The 19,841-nt window shown below is 41.3% G+C and overlaps 1 protein-coding gene across 4 annotated transcripts in view; it reads left to right on the top strand.

Moving 5' to 3' along the window:
* Nucleotides 1-19,552, top strand: part of VTI1A (vesicle transport through interaction with t-SNAREs 1A) — a 235,080-nt gene extending 215,528 nt beyond the window's left edge. For all 4 annotated transcript variants that reach the window (XM_033149686.1, XM_033149688.1, XM_033149685.1 and 1 more), the window contains one exon: nucleotides 18,578-19,552. In XM_033149686.1, coding sequence (XP_033005577.1) covers nucleotides 18,578-18,671 — 94 coding nt within the window. In that variant the 3' untranslated portion in view covers nucleotides 18,672-19,552. The remainder of the gene's footprint in view (nucleotides 1-18,577) is intronic.
* The last annotated feature ends 289 nt before the right edge of the window (nucleotides 19,553-19,841 follow it).

Genomic DNA, 19,841 nt, shown 5'->3' with positions numbered 1-19,841 from the left:
AGTTTAATGAAAGCTAATTGGAGGACAAATTCTAGTCTAATTAAAATGTGACTGTATAAAATGTGAAGGATAAATGAAGGAAAATGCTCTATGGGGCAAAGAATTTCAAACAATTATTATTCTGAATACTGTCAAGTTATGCTTTTGTACATAATGATCATAGACATTGTTAGAAATAGAACAACCTTGAGAAAGTTATTTTAAATTAATGTTTTAGGTATTTTGTTTCAAAAGTGGACATTTAAGTAACAGCTGTATAAGGGTTTTGTTTAAAAATGAAAAATAAAAAGCAAATCCCATTCTCATCTAAAACATACCATGTTCTGTTCACATGGTACATTCCATCCATGTTCTTTCATGATCAGCAGATGTAAAAGTTTGACTTATGAGTTCTAATGAGATTTCAATACTGAGCAAACAATAAAAATGTATGCATTGCATACTTTTATTAGGCTTTGGTTTCATGGTTAGTGTTACACCCTTTCAACAGCTTTGGTAATATTATATCCAGCAGGCTTTAGAGACAAGGTGAATTTTAATACTGGGTTGAATTGATGGAATTTAATTTGATGACTTTGTGCAAATAATGACTTTTTAGAGTATAATTATTCAGCATAAGCTTTGTCTATAAGGTATCTACAGGCAGATACCTTTTTCACCTGCTACTAATCTATGAATAGTATGCTATGTTCATTATTCAAATGAAAACTCTTGGACCAGGATCAGGGAGAGCTGAGTTCAAATCCTAAGTTATCCACACTCAGCTCAGATCATTTAAAACAAATTATCTTCACTTTTATTTCCTTAACTGATGATGCAAAAAATAACGAGGCACCTTATACTGAAGAGGCTTTATATTTTCCTTAAAAGTAACTAGAAAAGTACTATTCAAGTGTTCTGGCTTGATTTTTTTATTTTCCTTCCTCTGTTGTGGTCATAGTAAGACCCAAAACAAGAGAAATGAGAGAAAAACCCTACCTCCCAGGGTCAATGTGAGGAGAGCCCAGGTGCCTTTATTTGTTAATTTTGACCCTACCCTTTTGCCAGGGAGCTGAAGGCACCATACATGATTGGCTGTCCCCCATTTGAACTGTTTGCACTCCACCTAATAACTGACATTTTCAAGATGGCTTATACAGTCGTACCTTGGAAGTTGAACGGAATCCGTTCCGGAAGTCCGTTTGACTTCCAAAATGTTCGAAAACCAAATTGCGGGTTCTGATTCGCTGCAGGAAGTTCCTGCAGCCAATCAGAAGCTGTGGAAGCCCCGCCGGACGTTCGGGTTCCAAAAAATGTTTGTGAACCAGAACAATCAGGGGCGTCGCTGGGGAGGGGCGGTGGGGGCGGGACGCCCCCAGTGACAGGGTGAGCAGCGGCGGGTGGGGGTGTCAAGCGGCGGCCCCTCCCGCCACTCCCACGCGCCGCCGCTCCCTCCGTCACCCCCGGAGCAGCAGCACATGGATGGGGTGCTTCTGCCGCTTTTTTCGGCGGGGGGGGCGACCCGCGAGGGGGGTTGTCACCCCCTCCTCGCTGGTCACCCCCCCGCGCCGAAAAAACCGCGGGAGGGCGGGCGGGGAAAGCCTGGAAAGGAAGCAGAGCAGGCGCGTTTAAGCGCCGCTCTGCTTCTTTTTCCGCTTTCCACCGCTTTTTTTCGGCGGGGGGGCGACCAGCGAGGTGGGGGTCACCCTTGTCACCCCCTCCTCGCTGGTCACCCCCCCGCGCCGAAAAAACCGCGGGAGGGCGGGCGGGGAAAGCCTGGAAAGGAAGCAGAGCAGGCGCGTTTAAGCGCCGCTCTGCTTCTTTTTCCGCTTTCCACCGCTTTTTTTCGGCGGGGGGGCGACCAGCGAGGTGGGGGTCACCCTTGTCACCCCCTCCTCGCTGGTCACCACCACCCCCCCGCCGAAAAAACCGCGGGGGGGGGGCCGGGGAAAGCCTGGAAAGGAAGCAGAGCAGGCGCGTTTAAGCGCCGCTCTGCTTCTTTTTCCGCTTTCCGCCGCTTTTTTCGGCGGGGGGGGGCCGACCAGCGAGGTGGGGGTCACCCGTCACTCCCTCCTCGCTGGTCACCACCCCCCCCCCGCCGAAAAAAACCGCGGGGGGGGGGGCGGGGAAAGCCTGGAAAGGAAGCAGAGCAGGCGCGTTTAAGCGCCGCTCTGCTTCTTTTTCCGCTTTCCGCCGCTTTTTTCGGCGGGGGGGGCGACCAGCGAGGTGGGGGTCACCCGTCACCCCCTCCTCGCTGGTCACCACCCCCCCCCCGCCGAAAAAAACCGCGGGGGGGGCGGGGAAAGCCTGGAAAGGAAGCAGAGCAGGCGCGTTTAAGCGCCGCTCTGCTTCTTTTTCCGCTTTCCGCCGCTTTTTTTCGGCGGGGGGGGCGACCAGCGAGGTGGGGGTCACCCGTCACCCCCTCCTCGCTGGTCACCACCCCCCCCGCCGAAAAAAACCGCGGGGGGGGGCGGGGAAAGCCTGGAAAGGAAGCAGAGCAGGCGCGTTTAAGCGCCGCTCTGCTTCTTTTTCCGCTTTCCACCGCTTTTTTTCGGCGGGGGGGGCGACCAGCGAGGTGGGGGTCACCCGTCACCCCCTCCTCGCTGGTCACCACCCCCCCCGCCAAAAAAAAGCCTCGGAAAGGGGGAAATCCCCCCTTTCTGTATACACGTGCGTCGTGACGTCATGATGACGTCACGGCGCGCGCGTCGTGCCCCTCCCCCAGGGGGTGCCTCTGCGCTGCCGCCGCCCCCAGCAGCGCAGAGGCTAGCGACGCCACTGAGAACAATCACTTTGTTTGCGGCATTTGGGAGCCAAAACGTCCAAGTTCTAGGGCGTTTGGGATCCAAGGTACGACTCTAATATATTTAGAATGCAATAAACCAGATGAAAGTAACCGGGGGGGGGGGGGTAAAGATTATCTAAGTTTTGCTCTAGTGCTCAGATGGTCCATCACACAGTCATGTAAAGTCAGCTAGTTGGAAGGCATTATTGGTCTAGAAGTTACCTAGTAAGTTTCATGGCTGAGTAGTGATCTAACCGTGGGCCTCTCTGAACCTCGGAGTGAAGCTCAGCATTTTTGCAGCTGCCTAGCCTAGAAGGCAGCAAATTGTGCACAGAGGAGACAGAGAGGCCTTTGTATGTGCCATGTTTCTGTGTGGCTTGCAAGCATCTCCATTGTGCTGACATATGAGGCACCCCACACCCTATAGAAAAGGGGTAGTGAACCTCTGGTCCTCAGACCAAACTCATCCCACCAGGAATCCCAATTTAGCCTGCAAGGATGTTTCCCCAAAACCATAGATACTGCAAAGAAACCAACAGGAGCTTAAAGTGAGCTCCTGATTGTTCCTTTGCTGGAGCCAGATGTCCTTACTCTAGGAGAGGGAAGCTGTTCCCCTTTTGCAGACAGCCCAGGGCTACGCCTTTCCCCTGTTTTCAGGGGGTTAAGGAGCAGCACAGGACTGTTTACAAAGGACTTTCTAATAGCCTCACCTGCTTTCTGAACCTCTGAAAACTAGAGGTTTAAAGAGCAGCACTGGACTTTTAGAAAGCCCTTTTGCAAACAGTCCCTGATACTCTTTGAATCGCCAGCCTTTTTGCAGAACAACTGTTTGAAACTCTAAAAACGGGGGGGGGGGGGGTGTTTCTTGATTTCGTTGGGATTTTTTTGTAAACCGCTTTGAGGTTTGTTTGTTTTTACAATCATGCAGTGTATAAATTTTATGAAATAACAAACGAACAAATAAAAGTGTTCCTTAACACCTATTCTATAAACGGAATAGTCCATGCTTTGTGCAATCTGTACAGGTGAGATACACTTTATAAGCATGTAATTTATTTTATATTAAGCTTTAAAATGTCTCCAACTAGCACATTGTGCCTTTCAGTATGCTTGTTGCTGAAAAGTGTGGGGTAAGCAGGTAGGAATCAGAGAAGTCCTTCTGATCAGATTGCCCCTCTAATACACACAATACTGCAGTAGCATCCCTATTGCCACACTGATATCTCTTTTGCCAGTATGAACATTTTAGTAAGTCTTGCTGTTTAGGGCTGTTGGATGGCTAAAGCTTATATCATTAAAATCTCAGCTTTATTTCTCTACGCCCTTTAGCTACGTGAAAAGGCTTGAAAACATGGCTGCTCACAGTATTCTACATACTGATAAAGAATTCATTCTATAAGTATGGCTCCTTATGTAGCCAAAACAGCATCACTCACGCAAAAAGAAAGGTATGAGCAGACTCAGAACAAAACAAAACACAATCAGGGAGGAAAAAGAATGGTCAGAAAACCTCCCAATCGGCCCATTGAGGACTGACAGTGTAATAAAATGCTGGCTGAAGGGGGTGGTGGGTAGGGATCACGCTGAACAGGACCACTGCAAACCATTATATTTTGTTGCAGATCCAAGGCATGCTAACATTGTACAGAAGTGCTGCCTCTCAGAAAAGTGTGAGTAAGATCCATTTTAAGGATCTCATCTTAGATAAACCACCTTGAATGAAAATCCAGGGTTCACCAGCTGCTTTTAGCTTTGTCCTGGGACCTATCCCAGCTGGTGGAAACATACCCTTTGTGCTTCCAGTATTAAACAACTCTTCCATGTCTCTTTGTGAACAGGTATGCTACATTGAAGCTACATTAAGTTCATCTAATATAGCTACAAATATATATTTAGTTCTGTATTTTGTTTGATCTCATGAAGCCTCTACATCAGGCATGGCCAAACTTGGCCCTCCAGTTGTTTTGGGACTACAATTCCAATCATTCCTGACCACTGGTCCTGTTAGCTAGGGATGATGGGAGTTGTAGTCCCAAAACAGCTGGAGGGCCAAGTTTGGCCATGCCTGCTCTACATAGTGTATCAGATACATACATAGTATCAGATACAGATACACAGTATCCATAGGAGGAGAATACCAGATGTCTACTTTTACTATGTGTCAAATTTCCATTATCTGAGTTTAGTTTATCTGTGAAGCAATGGAAAACATGGCTGAAGGAGTTTGCAACACACTATATACTAATAGGGAACTTATTGTACAAGTGCAGAACCTTCTGTAGCAAAACAGACCCACCCATGCTCAAAACAAAGGTATCTGCAGGCTCAGGGGAAACCCCAAGGTTTGTAGAAGTACAAACCCCTTTGTAGGGCAGAAAATAAGGAGCAGAAGAGCCCAAAAATTATTCAGTAGGGAAATGCTATGGAATGCTGATTGGCTATTGAGAAGGGAGAAAACAATGGAAAATAGGCTGTGGAGAAAGAATTTCAACCCTATGGATAATTCATATCTTTGTAAATAGCTTTTTCTGTTTAGCCAAACAGTTTGTTATCAGAACCTTGATTAAAGCTTTTGGGGTTTCAGATTTACCAAGATGTGCTGTTTTTATGTATTTTTAACAATAGATTCAGTAGTTGATCTTGGTGCAGAAATCTATTTTGCTATTCTGTTTATCATCCATCCACGGACTGACCCAGGTAGCTGCACCTGTGACCAGTTTTTGTAGCAATATCTGAAGAAGGGAAAAAATACAAAAGTAATCAGCACATTTTTGCCTTTCATTTATCTCTGTCATCTGGGAATCTGATTCTGATAACATCAGGAGCAACGAAAGATACATCCTGATATTATGGCTGTGGGTTTTTTGGGTTGTTGTTTTTTTTTTTTTTTGTTCTTTCTTTTTGTCTAGACATTGAAGAGCATCCACTTGTATCTCTGGAACACACATATGAGAGAGGAGGGGGAGATGGATTCTAGGCTGGAGGCCAGAGGGGAGTGGGGGTAGTAAGCTGTCTATATTGTCTAAAAAAAGAAGTTAAAAACCACCACCTACTCATCATGTGGTTGGAGACTGAGGTTGTAAAAATGTGCTGCAGGCAGAAGTTCTGAAAAATCCCAGAAAGTGTTGAAAACATCCCTAAACAAGGTATTTTTCTCCTGCACCTTTCTTGCTAAAGGTCCCAATTGCTGCCAAGAAAACTAGTGAGAATGTTAGCTGCCAAATAAAAAATTTATGACAGTGTTTGGCAAAGGACTGTATCGCTGCTTGTTTTATATATTTCCACAAGGCTATTGAAAGGCTTTTTTTATTTTTTATATAAAAAAAACCACGTACACAGTTCACTGATCATTGTGTTCTGTAATGGTAAAAAGTAAACCCAAAGAAGGATTAAACAATATAACTTTTTTATTATTTAATAACCGCCTATAAGTATTTGCCATGGTAAGAAAAAAAATATTCTCCAACATTCCTTGTATATCTGTTATATAAAACACCTGACAGGCATCCTTGTGGGGTGAGTCAAGTCTTGCAGTAAACATACATGAAATCATCAATTAAAAATGTATTGCTATAGCTTTTTTACTTGTTATACATTCATGTCTGGGTAAGTAAACTGCCTGTTGGGAAACATAAGGGGGCTCATTCACTTTTGCATGGTATTTATAGTGGAAAAGCAAGAGAAATAATAGGCTGCAATTGTGTGGCTCACCGATATCTATTACACTTTTGGTCTATGCCATTCAATATGCGGTGTGGAAGGAAAAATATTTTTGTGTGTATTGAGTTGGGAAGATGACATATTTGTAATACAAAGATAGCATATTGATTGTACTAATTAAGCTATCTAACGATCATGTTAACACCCTTTTAGAAGTTAATGTGCCCATCTGAAGCCCATCTGTTGGTGCTGACCTTTAAAGCCCTAAACGGCCTCGGTCCTGTATACCTGAAGGAGCGTCTCCACCCCCATCATTCAGCCCGGACACTGAGATCCAGCGCCGAGGGCCTTCTGTCGGTTCCCTCACTGCGAGAAGCAAAACTACAGGGAACCAGGCAGAGGGCCTTCTCGGTAGTGGCGCCCGCCCTGTGGAACGCCCTCCCATCAGAAGTCAAGGGAATAAACAACTACCTGACATTCAGAAAATACCTAAAGGCAGCCCTGTTTAGGGAAGTTTTTAAACTGTGATTTTTAAACTGTATTTTAATGTTTGGTGGAAGCCGCCCAGAGTGGCTGGGGAGACCCGGCCAGATGGGCGGGGTATAAATAAATTATTATTATTATTATTATTATTATTATTATTATTATTATTATTATTATTATTATTATTATCAGATTATCTCTCTACTGAACAGCAATCAGACGTGAGGTTCCAGTTAATTATTAGTTATGTTTACAATAAACTTCATCTTGCTTGACACTAAAGCAGAGTTTCATAGCAATCCTCAGGCCCTGGACTTTGGTAGAAAAACTCTGGAGCCTAAAAATTGTTTTCCATTTCTGATGCAGTGTGTCCATTAGGATGCAGAAAGCTTACTCATATATACATAGCCCAAGCTTAGCTCACTACTAGTAGGAGAGAACATTCCCCTGCCCCACCCTTCACCATTGCACTAAGCAGTGCTTTTTTCTGGCAGTACAGAGCACAGACTGTGCAACTGGTGGCTGGGAAGAGATGAAGGAGAAGGGGTTTGGTGGGAATTACCTATTTCCATTTTCTCTCACACCTTAATCAAAAATGACCAAGAAATATTATCAAAGGCTTTCTCCACATCTAAAACCATTAATGCAGCCTGTTTTTCATTTCTCACTTCCAAAGTTCATGTGACAAGCAAGCGGGGCAAGGTAGAGGGAGAGGTTTAAGAAGGCGGAGGGGCGCACAAGGTGGGGTTTTAATTGAGGGGGCACAGCAGAGAGAGTGTGAGGGGGGAGAGAGAAAAGGGGAAAGTGGTTCATGGTGAGTACCAGCACTGGGTTTTTTGGGGGGGGGGAGCACTGCTAGTAAGCAACAAGGACTCCACTGTTGGTCCTGACTGTTCTTAGAGGTATCTATTCACCTAGTGCATAGTGAAACTCTGGAATACACTACCACAAGTTGTGGTGGGGACCACTGACATAGCAGATTTTAAGAGAGAACTGAACAAATTCATGGAGGATACAACTATGAATGACTAACAGTTATGATAGCTGCCCCTACCTCCAGGATCAGAGGCACTATGACTCTACATAGCAATTACTGAGGAGCAACAGCAGGAGAGGGCTAATGCTTCATGTGCTGCTTGTGAGCTCATGAGGATTTGGTTGGCCACTGTGGAGAACTGAATAAAGAATAGGGCACTTAATCTCAGAGAGACTCTTCCTGATTATAGCACCTCAGGTTTTAGCATGCCCTTGTTACAGGAACCTAGGCGGTTCCCAATGGATTGCCTGGCATATACTGTAGTGTAATATATTTTTAGCAGTGCTTTAAATAGATGATCAGATCTCAAAATACAGGAAATTGTTTCTGTGACAGAAGTCTCATAAATGCAACGAAGAGAAGGTTGACTTACATATTTCATGGTATTTGAAATAAATGTCTAGGGACAGGCTGCCATTAAATAGATAATTCCATATGGCATTCAGAGTTAATTTACAGAAGATTAGTTTTTAATCAGACAAATATCATAAGCAAATTAGTTTCAAACGTAAGATATTACAGTTGTACCTCAGGTTAAGAACTTAATTCGTTCTGGAGGTCCATTCTTAACCTGAAACTGTTCTTAACCTGAGGTACCACTTTAGCTAATGGGTTCTCCCGCTGCTGCCGCTCCACCACCGCCACGCAATTTCTGTTCTCATCCTGAAGCAAAGTTCTTAACCCGAGGTACTATTTCTGGGTTAGCGGAGTCTGTAACCTGAAGCGTCTGTAACCCGAGGTACCACTGTAAGTGAAAATAAGTTTGGCTTGGAATAATTGTGGACTCAGCTATACAGCTGAAAATAAAACATTTTAACTGTGTTTTAAGTGCAACATACAATGTGACACTAGATGGCGATGGTGAGCCTTATGGAAAATTCAATGTATTTTTTAAAATTGCTTTTTAAAAAGCTTTTCTTTTTTTTCATTGAGACACTAAAATTCTGTTGAATAGCATTGGCTTTTTTTGCTGCTGCATCACTGTTGACTTCTGTTAATCCTCTGGTCTATTGGGATCCCTAGGTCTACTAAGACATCAGAATGAAATACAGAATGAAATTCTTTATTCAAACTGATAAGTCAAGCTCATAAAAGCCATTTGATGGCTCTTTTTATAATGAAAGATGGGCTACAAATATTTTAAATAAATAATACAAATAAATAAAAATGGTCCGTATAGAGTACCAGAGAATATTATAGAAACAAGCAGATCATCTAAAATGCAAAGGAACTATGGAGAAGTAGGTGCATTGCTTTCAACTGAACAGCCAATGTACATCATGCTTTTTATGTAAGTCATCTAGAACAGTAGAGTTCTGTGGATCATTTTTTGCTAGTTGGGCTAGGATTACAGGAGTTAATGCCACTAGTAAATCACACTGGTACTAAGACCTCTTGTAAATAGACGCTGTGGATGAAATCCCATATTGTGTGAGTGAACCTCTGCTTGTACAATGGGACTACACCTTCCTTTTGCCTCTCCTGCAGCCCCCAGAATCTGCTCTGGAAGGTCTCCCAACCCTCTGGAGCACATTTTGAGGGGAGAAGGGGACAGGTGAAGTCTTGTTACGTGACCAGATGCTTATTCCCCTTGTGCATGAACAGTGTTGGATAGAATCCTGGATCTGAGCACAAAGGAATCACAGGTTTGCATTTCAGCAGTTGAAACCTGCACAAACATTAATGGATTATTCAATTTTTAGAAGTGTGTGTGTGTGTGTGTGTGTGTGTGTGTGTAGTATCTTCAGTATAGCCCTGAACTTCCTTTCCAGTGGGAAAAGATTTAATGGAGCAGATATCTCACATTTTATTCCTTCCTTGAGGAACCAAGTACCTTTAGACTGTATTGGACTAACACTAAGTGTTTCCTGTGAACAGTGAAAGAATAAGCCATCACTTCTTCCTCAAATTCTCGACTCTGATCTCACTGCCCCTCAGAGACATGGGGTCTATAATTCAGAAACTTCCTTATACTACCCCTGAATTCCAACTCCCCACCCTGTGACTTCTCCCTATGTACAGAATGCTAGTTATTTTATTAAAGCACTGAGTTTATAGTGAAAATTTCTAGTATTTCTGTCTCTTTAACAGCAATAGGCAGTGAGAGAAAGGACTTTAATAGTAGCAAGTATCTCCTGTCAGCTAATTCTGCCACGTAAACCATTTGTGAATACATCGATCTTCTTTTATTCATTTCTTTTGTGCCAATCCCATATTTGCTATTCCCATGATTTCTCTGAATCAGTTGGTCAAAAAAATGATTTTTATTTGTTCCGCTGGCCTTCTGCAATATTAGCTTATGAACTGTTTTTTACAGGGAGGCTCAAAGCACACAGCACAGGTTGGGGGGGAGCCTATAGCAGTCAAAATTGTTGTCTGAAATGTCTTCAGACGGGAAGGCTGAATTTATTGCACAAAACAAGTCCTAGCAATGTGGAGGTGTGCAGTCCTGCTCATTATCCCTGGAAAAATGGGGGAACCAAAAAGCACAGTAAAAAAATTAAATTTTAATAATGCTAGTGATATTTTCTAAATCCTTCTTGACAGAAAGATTCTCATTATTTTTATCTGTCTCAGAGTAGGCTCCTTTAATGCCATCTTCACAAATGGCCTTAGCCATGATTGTTTTCTTTTCTTCAGAGCATTCAGTGGAGGGGGGTGGAGGATGAATATATACGATACATACTAAAATGCTTTTCTATCACTCAAAAAGTGCTATTGAGTACTAACATTTTGGATAGCACATTTTCAGGAACAGTTGCTGCATATACCTCTGCAAAGGGAGTGGGGTATTCCCCCCTTCTCTTTTGCTCATAAGAGGTCCACACACTTAAGACAATTTAGGCAGCCTCCTATGGAAAAAAGACACCCAAACACAGAAGGGAAAATAAGCCTAAAAGTGATGTCCACACATAGTTTGAAATAACAATTAAAGCAGAAGTAGTTTGATTTTGAATTAGAGTTCTTGGGGTTGTGCTAATAGAGGAAGATTGCCCTTCTGGCTTAGATCAAGCTTCTCTGAAACTGTTCCTTTTGTTTCCTTAAAATTTGTGGAATGTAAATGAAACCATAGTTACTACAGTAGCTAAGCCTCTGTCGTGTTTCTTCTTGTTGGCTCTTTCTGCACATGCTACTGCCAGTGAAATAATTGTTTTATCGAGATGAATGCTTTTCTTTATCACTTGTTCAGAAACCCATGCGTGTACACACATCCCAGAACCAGACACTTTCTACAGAGTTGACTAAATAGAGGCAAATAAAGGAAAACCGCCCATCAGCTTCCTTATTTCTAAGGAGCAACTCTTTAGCATATTGATAAGGGGGTCATCTTTCAAGCCCACCTGTGCTGGCACTTCTTGACTTTTCACTAGGTAGGTTGACTTGAAGTTCAATATGTGATTTAAGTGAGATGCCAAGTGGTTCTGAATATCTTTGCTCACATAGAACACAAGTGTTGTGTTCTAAACACCTCAGAAGTCATCCTCATAGTTACAGCCACCCCAAAAGATGTGCTTTTGCAATTTCTCACACAGGAGCAAGATATGGAACAAGACCCAGGGCTTCAGAAGGTCTGTCAAGCAGTAGCCCATTTACAAAGTTTGTTCTGGTCTCTGAAAAGACAAATGAAAGGAGGGAGAGAACCATTTTTATTGCACTATTATTGTGAAAATAGCTGTATTTAAAATACTTGACTATCTATGATTTCCTCAGGAAATATGGGGCTACCAGTCAATGTTGCATTTAGCTTTACAGTGGTACCTCGGGTTAAGAACTTAATTCGTTCTGGGGGTCCGTTTTTAACCTGAAACTGTTCTTAACCTGAGGTACCACTTTAGCTAATGGGACCTCATGCTGCTGCCACAGCACAATTTCTGTTCTCATCCTGAAGTAAAGTTCTTAACCCGAGGTACTATTTCTGGGTTAGTGGAGTCTGTAACCTGAAGCATCTGTAACCTGAAGCGTCTGTAACCCGAGGTACCACTGTAGTTGCTTTCGTGTGTGTGTGTGTGTGTGTGTGTGTGTGTGTGTGAGAGAGAGAGAGAGAGAGAGAGAGAGAGAGAGAGAGAGAGAGATTTGTAATTCAAATGAACTCTTAAGTACTTTTTATGAGACAATGACAGACTAGCATAAATGCTCACTATCCAAAAGAAAAGGTGAGTAGTGTAAAAAGTACTATTGGTCCTTGCCATCTATTTAGCTGGTATAATTACCTATCCTAGTTGTCATGTGGTGCTTTTGGACAAGATTAAGCACCTGTATTGGATCTCTTTTTGCCATAGAGAAGCTACTTGTATACCCCCTCCCCAGCTTTACCTTTCAATGTTCTATCCCAGGGGTGGCCAACTCCCAAGAGACTGCGATCTACTCTCAGAGGTAAAAACTGGCAGTGATCTACCCCCTTTTGGGGGGTTCAGGTAAAAGCTGAGTTTTTTCAGGGAGGAGGTAAAATGTTGAGCTTTTTTGGGGGGAGCCACAGTTATTCAGCTTCTTTGGGAGGAGCCAATGATCTACCAGTGATCTACCGCAGACGTCCAGTGATGCCTGTTCTATCCCAAGCCCAACATTTACATTTATACTTGGATCATGTCATCATCCTGTTTTCTGTTGTGCTCCACCTAACCTTTACCTGAGGACTATGCTTTGGGCCAGTATACTTGCATAGTAAAGGTAAAGGGACCCTGACCATTAGTATAAAGGCCTAAATAGCCTTTTTTTTACCAAGGGAGGCAGAGAACACTGCCCATTTAACTATCAATACATCTGAATTAGCTGACATTGTGGCAGAATTAGGGCTGCACTTTGTCTTTTCCAGAGCTTCACAGGTGTAGGTCCCGACTTACATGATCTTTCCAACAGAATTAGTGTGTTCAGAATGGGCATTCAGGTACACCACGATGGAGAACAGAATCCCAATTTTTGATGGTTGGATTGTGTGGCTCACAAATTCAATCCTTGCAGTTGCCCTGCATATTCAAGAGTCTGATATCCGACCATTTTTGTATCTGACCATTTTCCTGCTTTATTTGCATGTACCATTTGTTTTATTTTGTATGGGTGCATGCATACGTATAAAACTTCTGGGCTTTGACTATCCGCAAAGATAATATTTAGTGTTGCTTAAGGGGGTGCAATTCTTTCGTCCGAAACTTCGACTAGTTTAATGTTGAATGCATAAGTTTACAGAAAGCCATTTTGTATTGTGTACCATTAAACTTGAAATATTTTTCATTAATCTGTCTGTGTTCTTGAGAAGACTGCTTTCCCCCTGTACAGTTCTTTGAAAATAAAGCCCTGTGTTGTAATAAAAGCATGTTAACTGATTCATGATAGCCACTTATTTTTCTTGTATTTGTACTGGTGTCGGAGCAGAATGCTTCTTAGAACTTTCTTCATTATGGTAGGCAAAAACTTACAAAACAAGTTTGCTGAGGATTGCTCATCACTTAATTTATATGATATTACTTCAATTCCTAATTTTCTTGGCAATTGTCATTGCAGCCATTAGTGCTTAATGGCAAGGAATCATTATCCAGCACTGGTCAGTCAGGCGCTAAAGCTTGTATAAGACATTAAGATGGACTCTAAACGTTGTGCACTTCCCTCACTAATGAATGCAGTTTAGGAGGGAGGTGTTTTCTAAAGCATTTTAACACAGTTGGCAATCTTAGTGCAAAAGTAGCTAACATGTTATAATGTATGTAGTTGTCTCTTCTGAAACATTTTCACATAGAACTATGCTGCACATCTCATCAGAGCCATTGTACTCACAGATTTCGGGAGGGGTAGCTTTAATGCAGCAAGGTCATGCAAACAATGGTTTTGGGAATGGGTCTGAAGTGCAGGCTTGATTTCTGCTGGCCTGGAGATCATTGCAGAGATGATCTGCTTGACCTCTAAGATGGAAAACTGGTCCTGTCATTCCTTGTCTCGCTGAATAAAATTGGCATTGACTTCGGAGTGGAGCTACTAGGAGGTTTGTTAAGGAAAAGTTAGGCACTATGGCAATACACAGGAAAAGCAAATCTTGACTGGAAGACCTGATGCTTTATATTGGGGCGGACCTTGGTAATCTTTCATAATATGGCGCCCTGTGTGAAGCCAAAATTTGGCACACCCAAATGGATGTACTCAACTTTGTGCCCCCTTGGATCGGCACCCTGTGCAGGGGAACCACCTGCACCACCCGGAATTCGGTGTGCTAATACAGTAAATTGCATTTCCTTCATATGTATTTAATACGGTGCACCAACAGCAATCCCCACCTAATTTCAGGTCCAAACATTTCTATCCTGGTATGCCTTTCTTCATATGGTGTTTTTAGTATTTTAAGAGCAAACAGAATGTAAGCCTACAAGGCTACTGAACAGAAGTATGAGGTATTAGTGAGAACTGGTGTGTTGAAATGGATGCAGGGTTAAAACTGTATTTAAGAGGCCACACATAAAATCTCAGCATTCACTTCACCCTAATAGATCATCTTGAGCAGACTATTGTCTCAGCTTTTCCAATCCATTAAATATTGGAAAATCCTTTATGCATTAAAGTGCTGTGTAAATACCAAATTTGAATATGATTCTGTGCAGATATTTCTTTTTTCAGGAGTACTGGCTCAGCCATAACTATTCATGTTGTGTGGTGCAATCATGTGTAATACTGTGGAACTTATAAACCTTATGGAACTGCATGTGATTCTGTGGATCTGTGATTGATTCAGAGATTCACAGAACCCTTTAAATCAAGATGTCCATGTGAGAATCTCTCTTTAGTTGAAAGGTAAAAATCCAGCAGTTATTTACAATAGACTTTCACAACGAAGAGCTGGTTCAGAAGCTCACTTTTTTTTCCTGTGCAAGGTGTTCCATCCATCTCTCCTGACACATTTGCACATAGAACTTAATGTATGGTCTCCAGCCCTCCATAGACAGAGAGTTGTTACCACAGTCACTGAAAAATGAGAAGGGAAGATTCTAAATGCCTCATCCAGCCCCATCTTATTCTTAGAACAACATATAGATTTGTGGGCAAAAACTTCTGTAAATCGGTACACAGACTGCATCGAATAAACAGTTAATTCGTCTTAATATCAGCAACGCTGTGATTCATAATGCAGACTGGAAGCATCCTTGATGTTTTAGTCACACATTCCTTTTAATTTGGCCATGCATTCTTTTAAAGCTACAGTGTGCTAACTTAATAAAATGCAGCATGCAAATGCACAAGTTTTTGCCTTCAGGCACTTTAGCCATGGATGTTTCAGTGGGTGTCTCCTTTCAAGTATATATTATTTCTTAAATTATTTACCCTGTAAACATGCTTTGCATTTTCAAAGGAGGCTCTGGGTTGCCTCTCTGGGAGATTTAACTGAATTTTTTAGGTAAAAAGTTACAAATATCATTTGTGTTTTTGTTGGTGAGTTAGCCATGTGGCTTTTTGCAGAAGATGCTGAACCCCACTTTCCTCCTTTCCCTCCCACCACTTGAAATTCCTTGCTGCTTTGCCTGGAGCAATACCCACTGGCAGTGTCTGGCTGTGACAGTACTAGAGGCCTCTTTACAGATGGGTCCTGCCAATGCCAACCATTGTTCTGCCACTGTGAGCTGGTTTGATTACAGAATATTGCTGAAATCCCACCCAGCCCCCAGCCCTCTTTCTTCATTCTTTCTTTTAGTGCCCTGGATTGTTGACTTGAGATCTGAAATGTACTGACACCAGAATCCATGTTCTTTATGTACCATTCCATCCTATCACCCTTCAAAGTGGAGCTCTGCTGCTTCAGAAACTCGTTCTGAAGTTTTCCTTGCTCTGCTCCCCTGCTTGAAAAGCTACAGGCTCAACATAACTTTTGCCGAGATTTAAAGAGCATGTTTATTTTAGGGTTAAATATGAAACAGGGTAATAATTCTGCAGAGGAGCATGTTGATAACATCCTTCCTATTTCATGATTAATTTGTTCTATTCAATATTGTATTCTTTTGCTGCAGTGGGCAAGCTAATTCAGATTCCTAGAAGTTGAACTTTGATATGCATATCCTACATTCGTACTTTAATTGAACATTTAATTAGCAGATACAGGTGGGGGTCTGTACTGCTTCCTCTTTTCCTGATGAGGATTTTAGAGACGAGTTTGCAGATTAAGTAATCTTCCAATCAAGTGTGCAGCCAGAGAATTAGAAATGAAACATTTGGAGGACTCATTTTATTTATTTATTCTTTTTTTCTTAACTGTAATTTGGGTATGATGAGACACTAACTAGGTCAGATATGAGGCGATGGCTTAACGATTCAGTGTGTTAGATGTATGCATTTGCCTAACTATGTGTTCGACTGAGCAAGTTCCATCCACAGTTAATCCTTTGTAAATTAGCATCATGGATGCCTTGGGGCCTTCATCCCACAAATAAAATGGTTGTCAGCACAGTCATATTAGAGGAATATTACTGTATGTTACTTAAGGCTGAATTTTTAAAGAGTTTTCATGCTTTTTAATCTGTTTCTCTGCTGAATTTCAATTTTCCTGAGTTTCTTTTCAGGATCAATGAGGGTGACTGAGTAAATATGCACTCTGCTTTTCATGCATTCATTTGGGCAAACAGTTTGCTATCAGGTGTTGTTTTGCTAGAAAATGCCCCAAAAGAAGACGGAAAGAAAGAAAGAGAGAGTGGTTGAAAGTTCAGGTGTTAATCTGCACTGCAAACTAATAAGAAGCAGAAGCCTCTTTAATTAGCTTTAGTTTGTTAGACCATTAAACATTTTTCCTCTCCAAGAGAGACAGAGTAGTCCGCTCCCTTTGGCAGAGTAAATATTGCCTGTTAAGTTTGAATTAGCTGTCATCGTGGGAGAATTAATGCTGCGCTTTATCCTTTCTAGTGAGGAAGGGAAAAATAAACGAGACAGATCTTAGTTCAGCTTTAAGTGATAAATGAGGACAAAGCAGGCCATTCATCTCCTGCTAGCAAAGTGGACACAAGCACTAAAGCAGTTTTGCGGAAGACGTGTCAGCAAATGTGATCATTTTGTAACCTGTCAGGAGGATAGAGAGCTAGTCCTTTTAAAGTGTCACAGGGGAGTGTGTTTGTCTGATGTGACAGTTTTCATCCATCCATTTACTTTTCTTTTTTTTAAAGGTGAATGTTGTAGCAGTGGCTGGCATTGTGAAAAAAGGAGGGAGGGATCTGAAGTTGGTTCAAAACTGCATCCTTCCGCACTTACACTTGCCTATGCAACCAGACACATCTAGCATGATACTATTTATCTAACCAGGAAATTCTCATCTGTACAAAGATGCCTGTTTGTAATATATGGCAAACAAACATCCCACCTTACTATGAGCTAAGGCTATTGTTTTTCCTCCCACCATCCATTGTTTCTTTGTTTGCATAGAGATTATGGTTTTATTTTCCATCTTTTGTCTACAAACAAGATTAAAATTTCAGTTGGTTTTTTGGGTTGTTGTTGTTGTTGTTGTTTGGTGGAGAGGGGGCTGTCAATCTGATTTTAATGATGCTATACTGCAAATATGTTCCTGGCATGTAAAGGTCAATATTCCGCAAGAGCCTGGTTAAATACTTCCCTGGAATGAAGCTCAGGCCTTTTCTTAAAATAATAATAATAATAATAATAATAATAATAATAATAATAATAATAATAATAATAATAATACTCATTTTTTAATAGTTCTGTACAGACGGGTGTCATTCAGACTCTGACGACTGATAGTTTGTATGCTGATGAAACAAGAGGTTCATTTCCACAAGTGGTGTGTTACCATTACTCATTTCTGTCTGTTCAGTACACAGGAATGTAGCATTTGCCTGATTACCATAAGTGAATCTATGGAAGTGAGGCAAAGAAAGGTTTTAGAACATAAGAGTCATAGTTTGACACGTCCTTCTATATCGCATATAGCATCCTTTTTCTTCATCGCTATCTTTTATACTTCTCCCTTGGTATTTGGTTCAAGTAAGTACCTTACCAACATGTTCCCTACCCTTGAAATCTTTTACAGTACTTTAATGCACAAATTAGCAACTGCTTTCTCTCTGGAATTAAGAAACCAAAATAAAATTATTTGAAAATCTCCATAATGGCTTGCCTGGGTTACTGTGGGTTGTATCCACCTCAAATATGCTCAGGGTAGATGCAGTGATGCACCAGGCTTGCTTTAAATGTTTCGTTTAGCAGGTTTTAGACATTTAGTTAAATTATAAAATAAAAACAAACATTCAGATATTAATTTATTGTACACATAAATGTTAGAAGGCCCAGCCCCTTAACAAATGCTTTCAACTACATGAAGTGAGGGACAAACTAAACATTACATCATTTCATGCGTTCAGCCATTGCATAGCTTTTTTAAAAAAAAGCAGATATAGACATCTCAGATTTGGACTGTGAGAGGGTTAAAGCTTCCCCCATACCTACCTTTAAAAAAAACAGCCACACAATGCTAAAGTCACATCTAGCTTGGCTCTCAGTGACACAAATAACAATCAAAGATCAGTACAGACAATAGTTTTAGAATCTAGATAGCTGTACTCCATGGGTTACTCACATGGAAAAGAAAAGTTAGGTGCTTTACATTACGCTATTGTCTTATTCTCTTTCACCACTTTCTTTTCTTTTTATTCCCCTAGGATCATTCAAAACCGGATTTTGTTAGTTATCTTGGGGATCATCGTCATCTTTGCAGTCCTGATGATTATTTATTTTTCTGTCAGGAGACACTGATATCTTTGTTCTTCACTGACCAGCAACAAACTGCTTCAGAGTAATTAAGACAAAGTGGTCACATGAATCATTCTCTTGCACTGAAATGGTTCTCCCTCTCAAAGCCTGCGGTTCAACTCTGGTGCAAGTAGCATAAGCATATTTTGTCTTACTGGCTGCATGTGCATTTGATATTTTTCTTTGTTTTAGAGGGTATGTCATAGTATGACTGTTCTGGTTTTCCCATATTAGTATATGCAATGAACATATTGTTAGTATACAAGACCACATGTGTAAGCAACTTATTAAATTCCATGCCAGATTTTTAATGCTGACACTTGCAAGCATTTAAACACTCGACTTGGCTTGAATTGGTATTAGATCTCTGGCAAGAAATTCCCTCTTAGGATCTTGGAATGGGAGCAAACAGAATTTTTTAAAAAACATAGTGTGACATACTCAGGCTTGAGTAACAATCACAAATGTAACCCAGCAAAGCCAGAGGAGTCATTGCTTCTAATAAACATATTGTCTTTTTGACAGGATGGCTTAATGTCCACTGTGAACCTAGTATTCAAATGTGATAGTTTTTCTTATTTCTTTCAAACTTTATTTACAGACCATGTATATATATTCATCTCCACCAAGTCCTGGATTGTCAGATGAATTTATTTTGCAGTGTTGCCCTATGACTGTGTTGTTGTCATGCTGATAATGTTGCTTTCCAATATTGTGCTTTTAATGAATGTAGATTCCAAAGCAAGAAAAGACTGGCTAGCAGTTACATAGAGATCCTTTCGGAGTCACTTCTCAGTTTTCTGGATTTAGATTCAACACAATAATGAGATTTAAAATCTGAAGTATCATGCAAGAATAAATATGGTGAGATTGTGTGCAAGTAATATTTTGAATGAATTCTGTGTGCAAGAAATATCTAGAATGAATTGCATACATACTTCCATTTCATTTAAACAAATAGGGACTTAGCTGGAATGCTGAAACAGGAGTATATCTACTCACAGGGGTGGCAAGAAAACAGCCTGTTGACCCTTTCCTGTATATCCAAGAGAAGGAGGATGTACTTCAGTTTGACATTGTTTCAGCAGCTATTGCTTATGATCTCTCTTCTCTGGCCCAGCTTACCACACATTAATAATAATAGTAATAATAATATATTTAGACACCACAAAT

This window comes from Lacerta agilis, chromosome 5 (assembly GCF_009819535.1).
Source record: "Lacerta agilis isolate rLacAgi1 chromosome 5, rLacAgi1.pri, whole genome shotgun sequence".
NCBI classification, from domain to species: domain Eukaryota; kingdom Metazoa; phylum Chordata; class Lepidosauria; order Squamata; family Lacertidae; genus Lacerta; species Lacerta agilis.
This window is presented reverse-complemented; position numbering and strand designations above follow the sequence as displayed.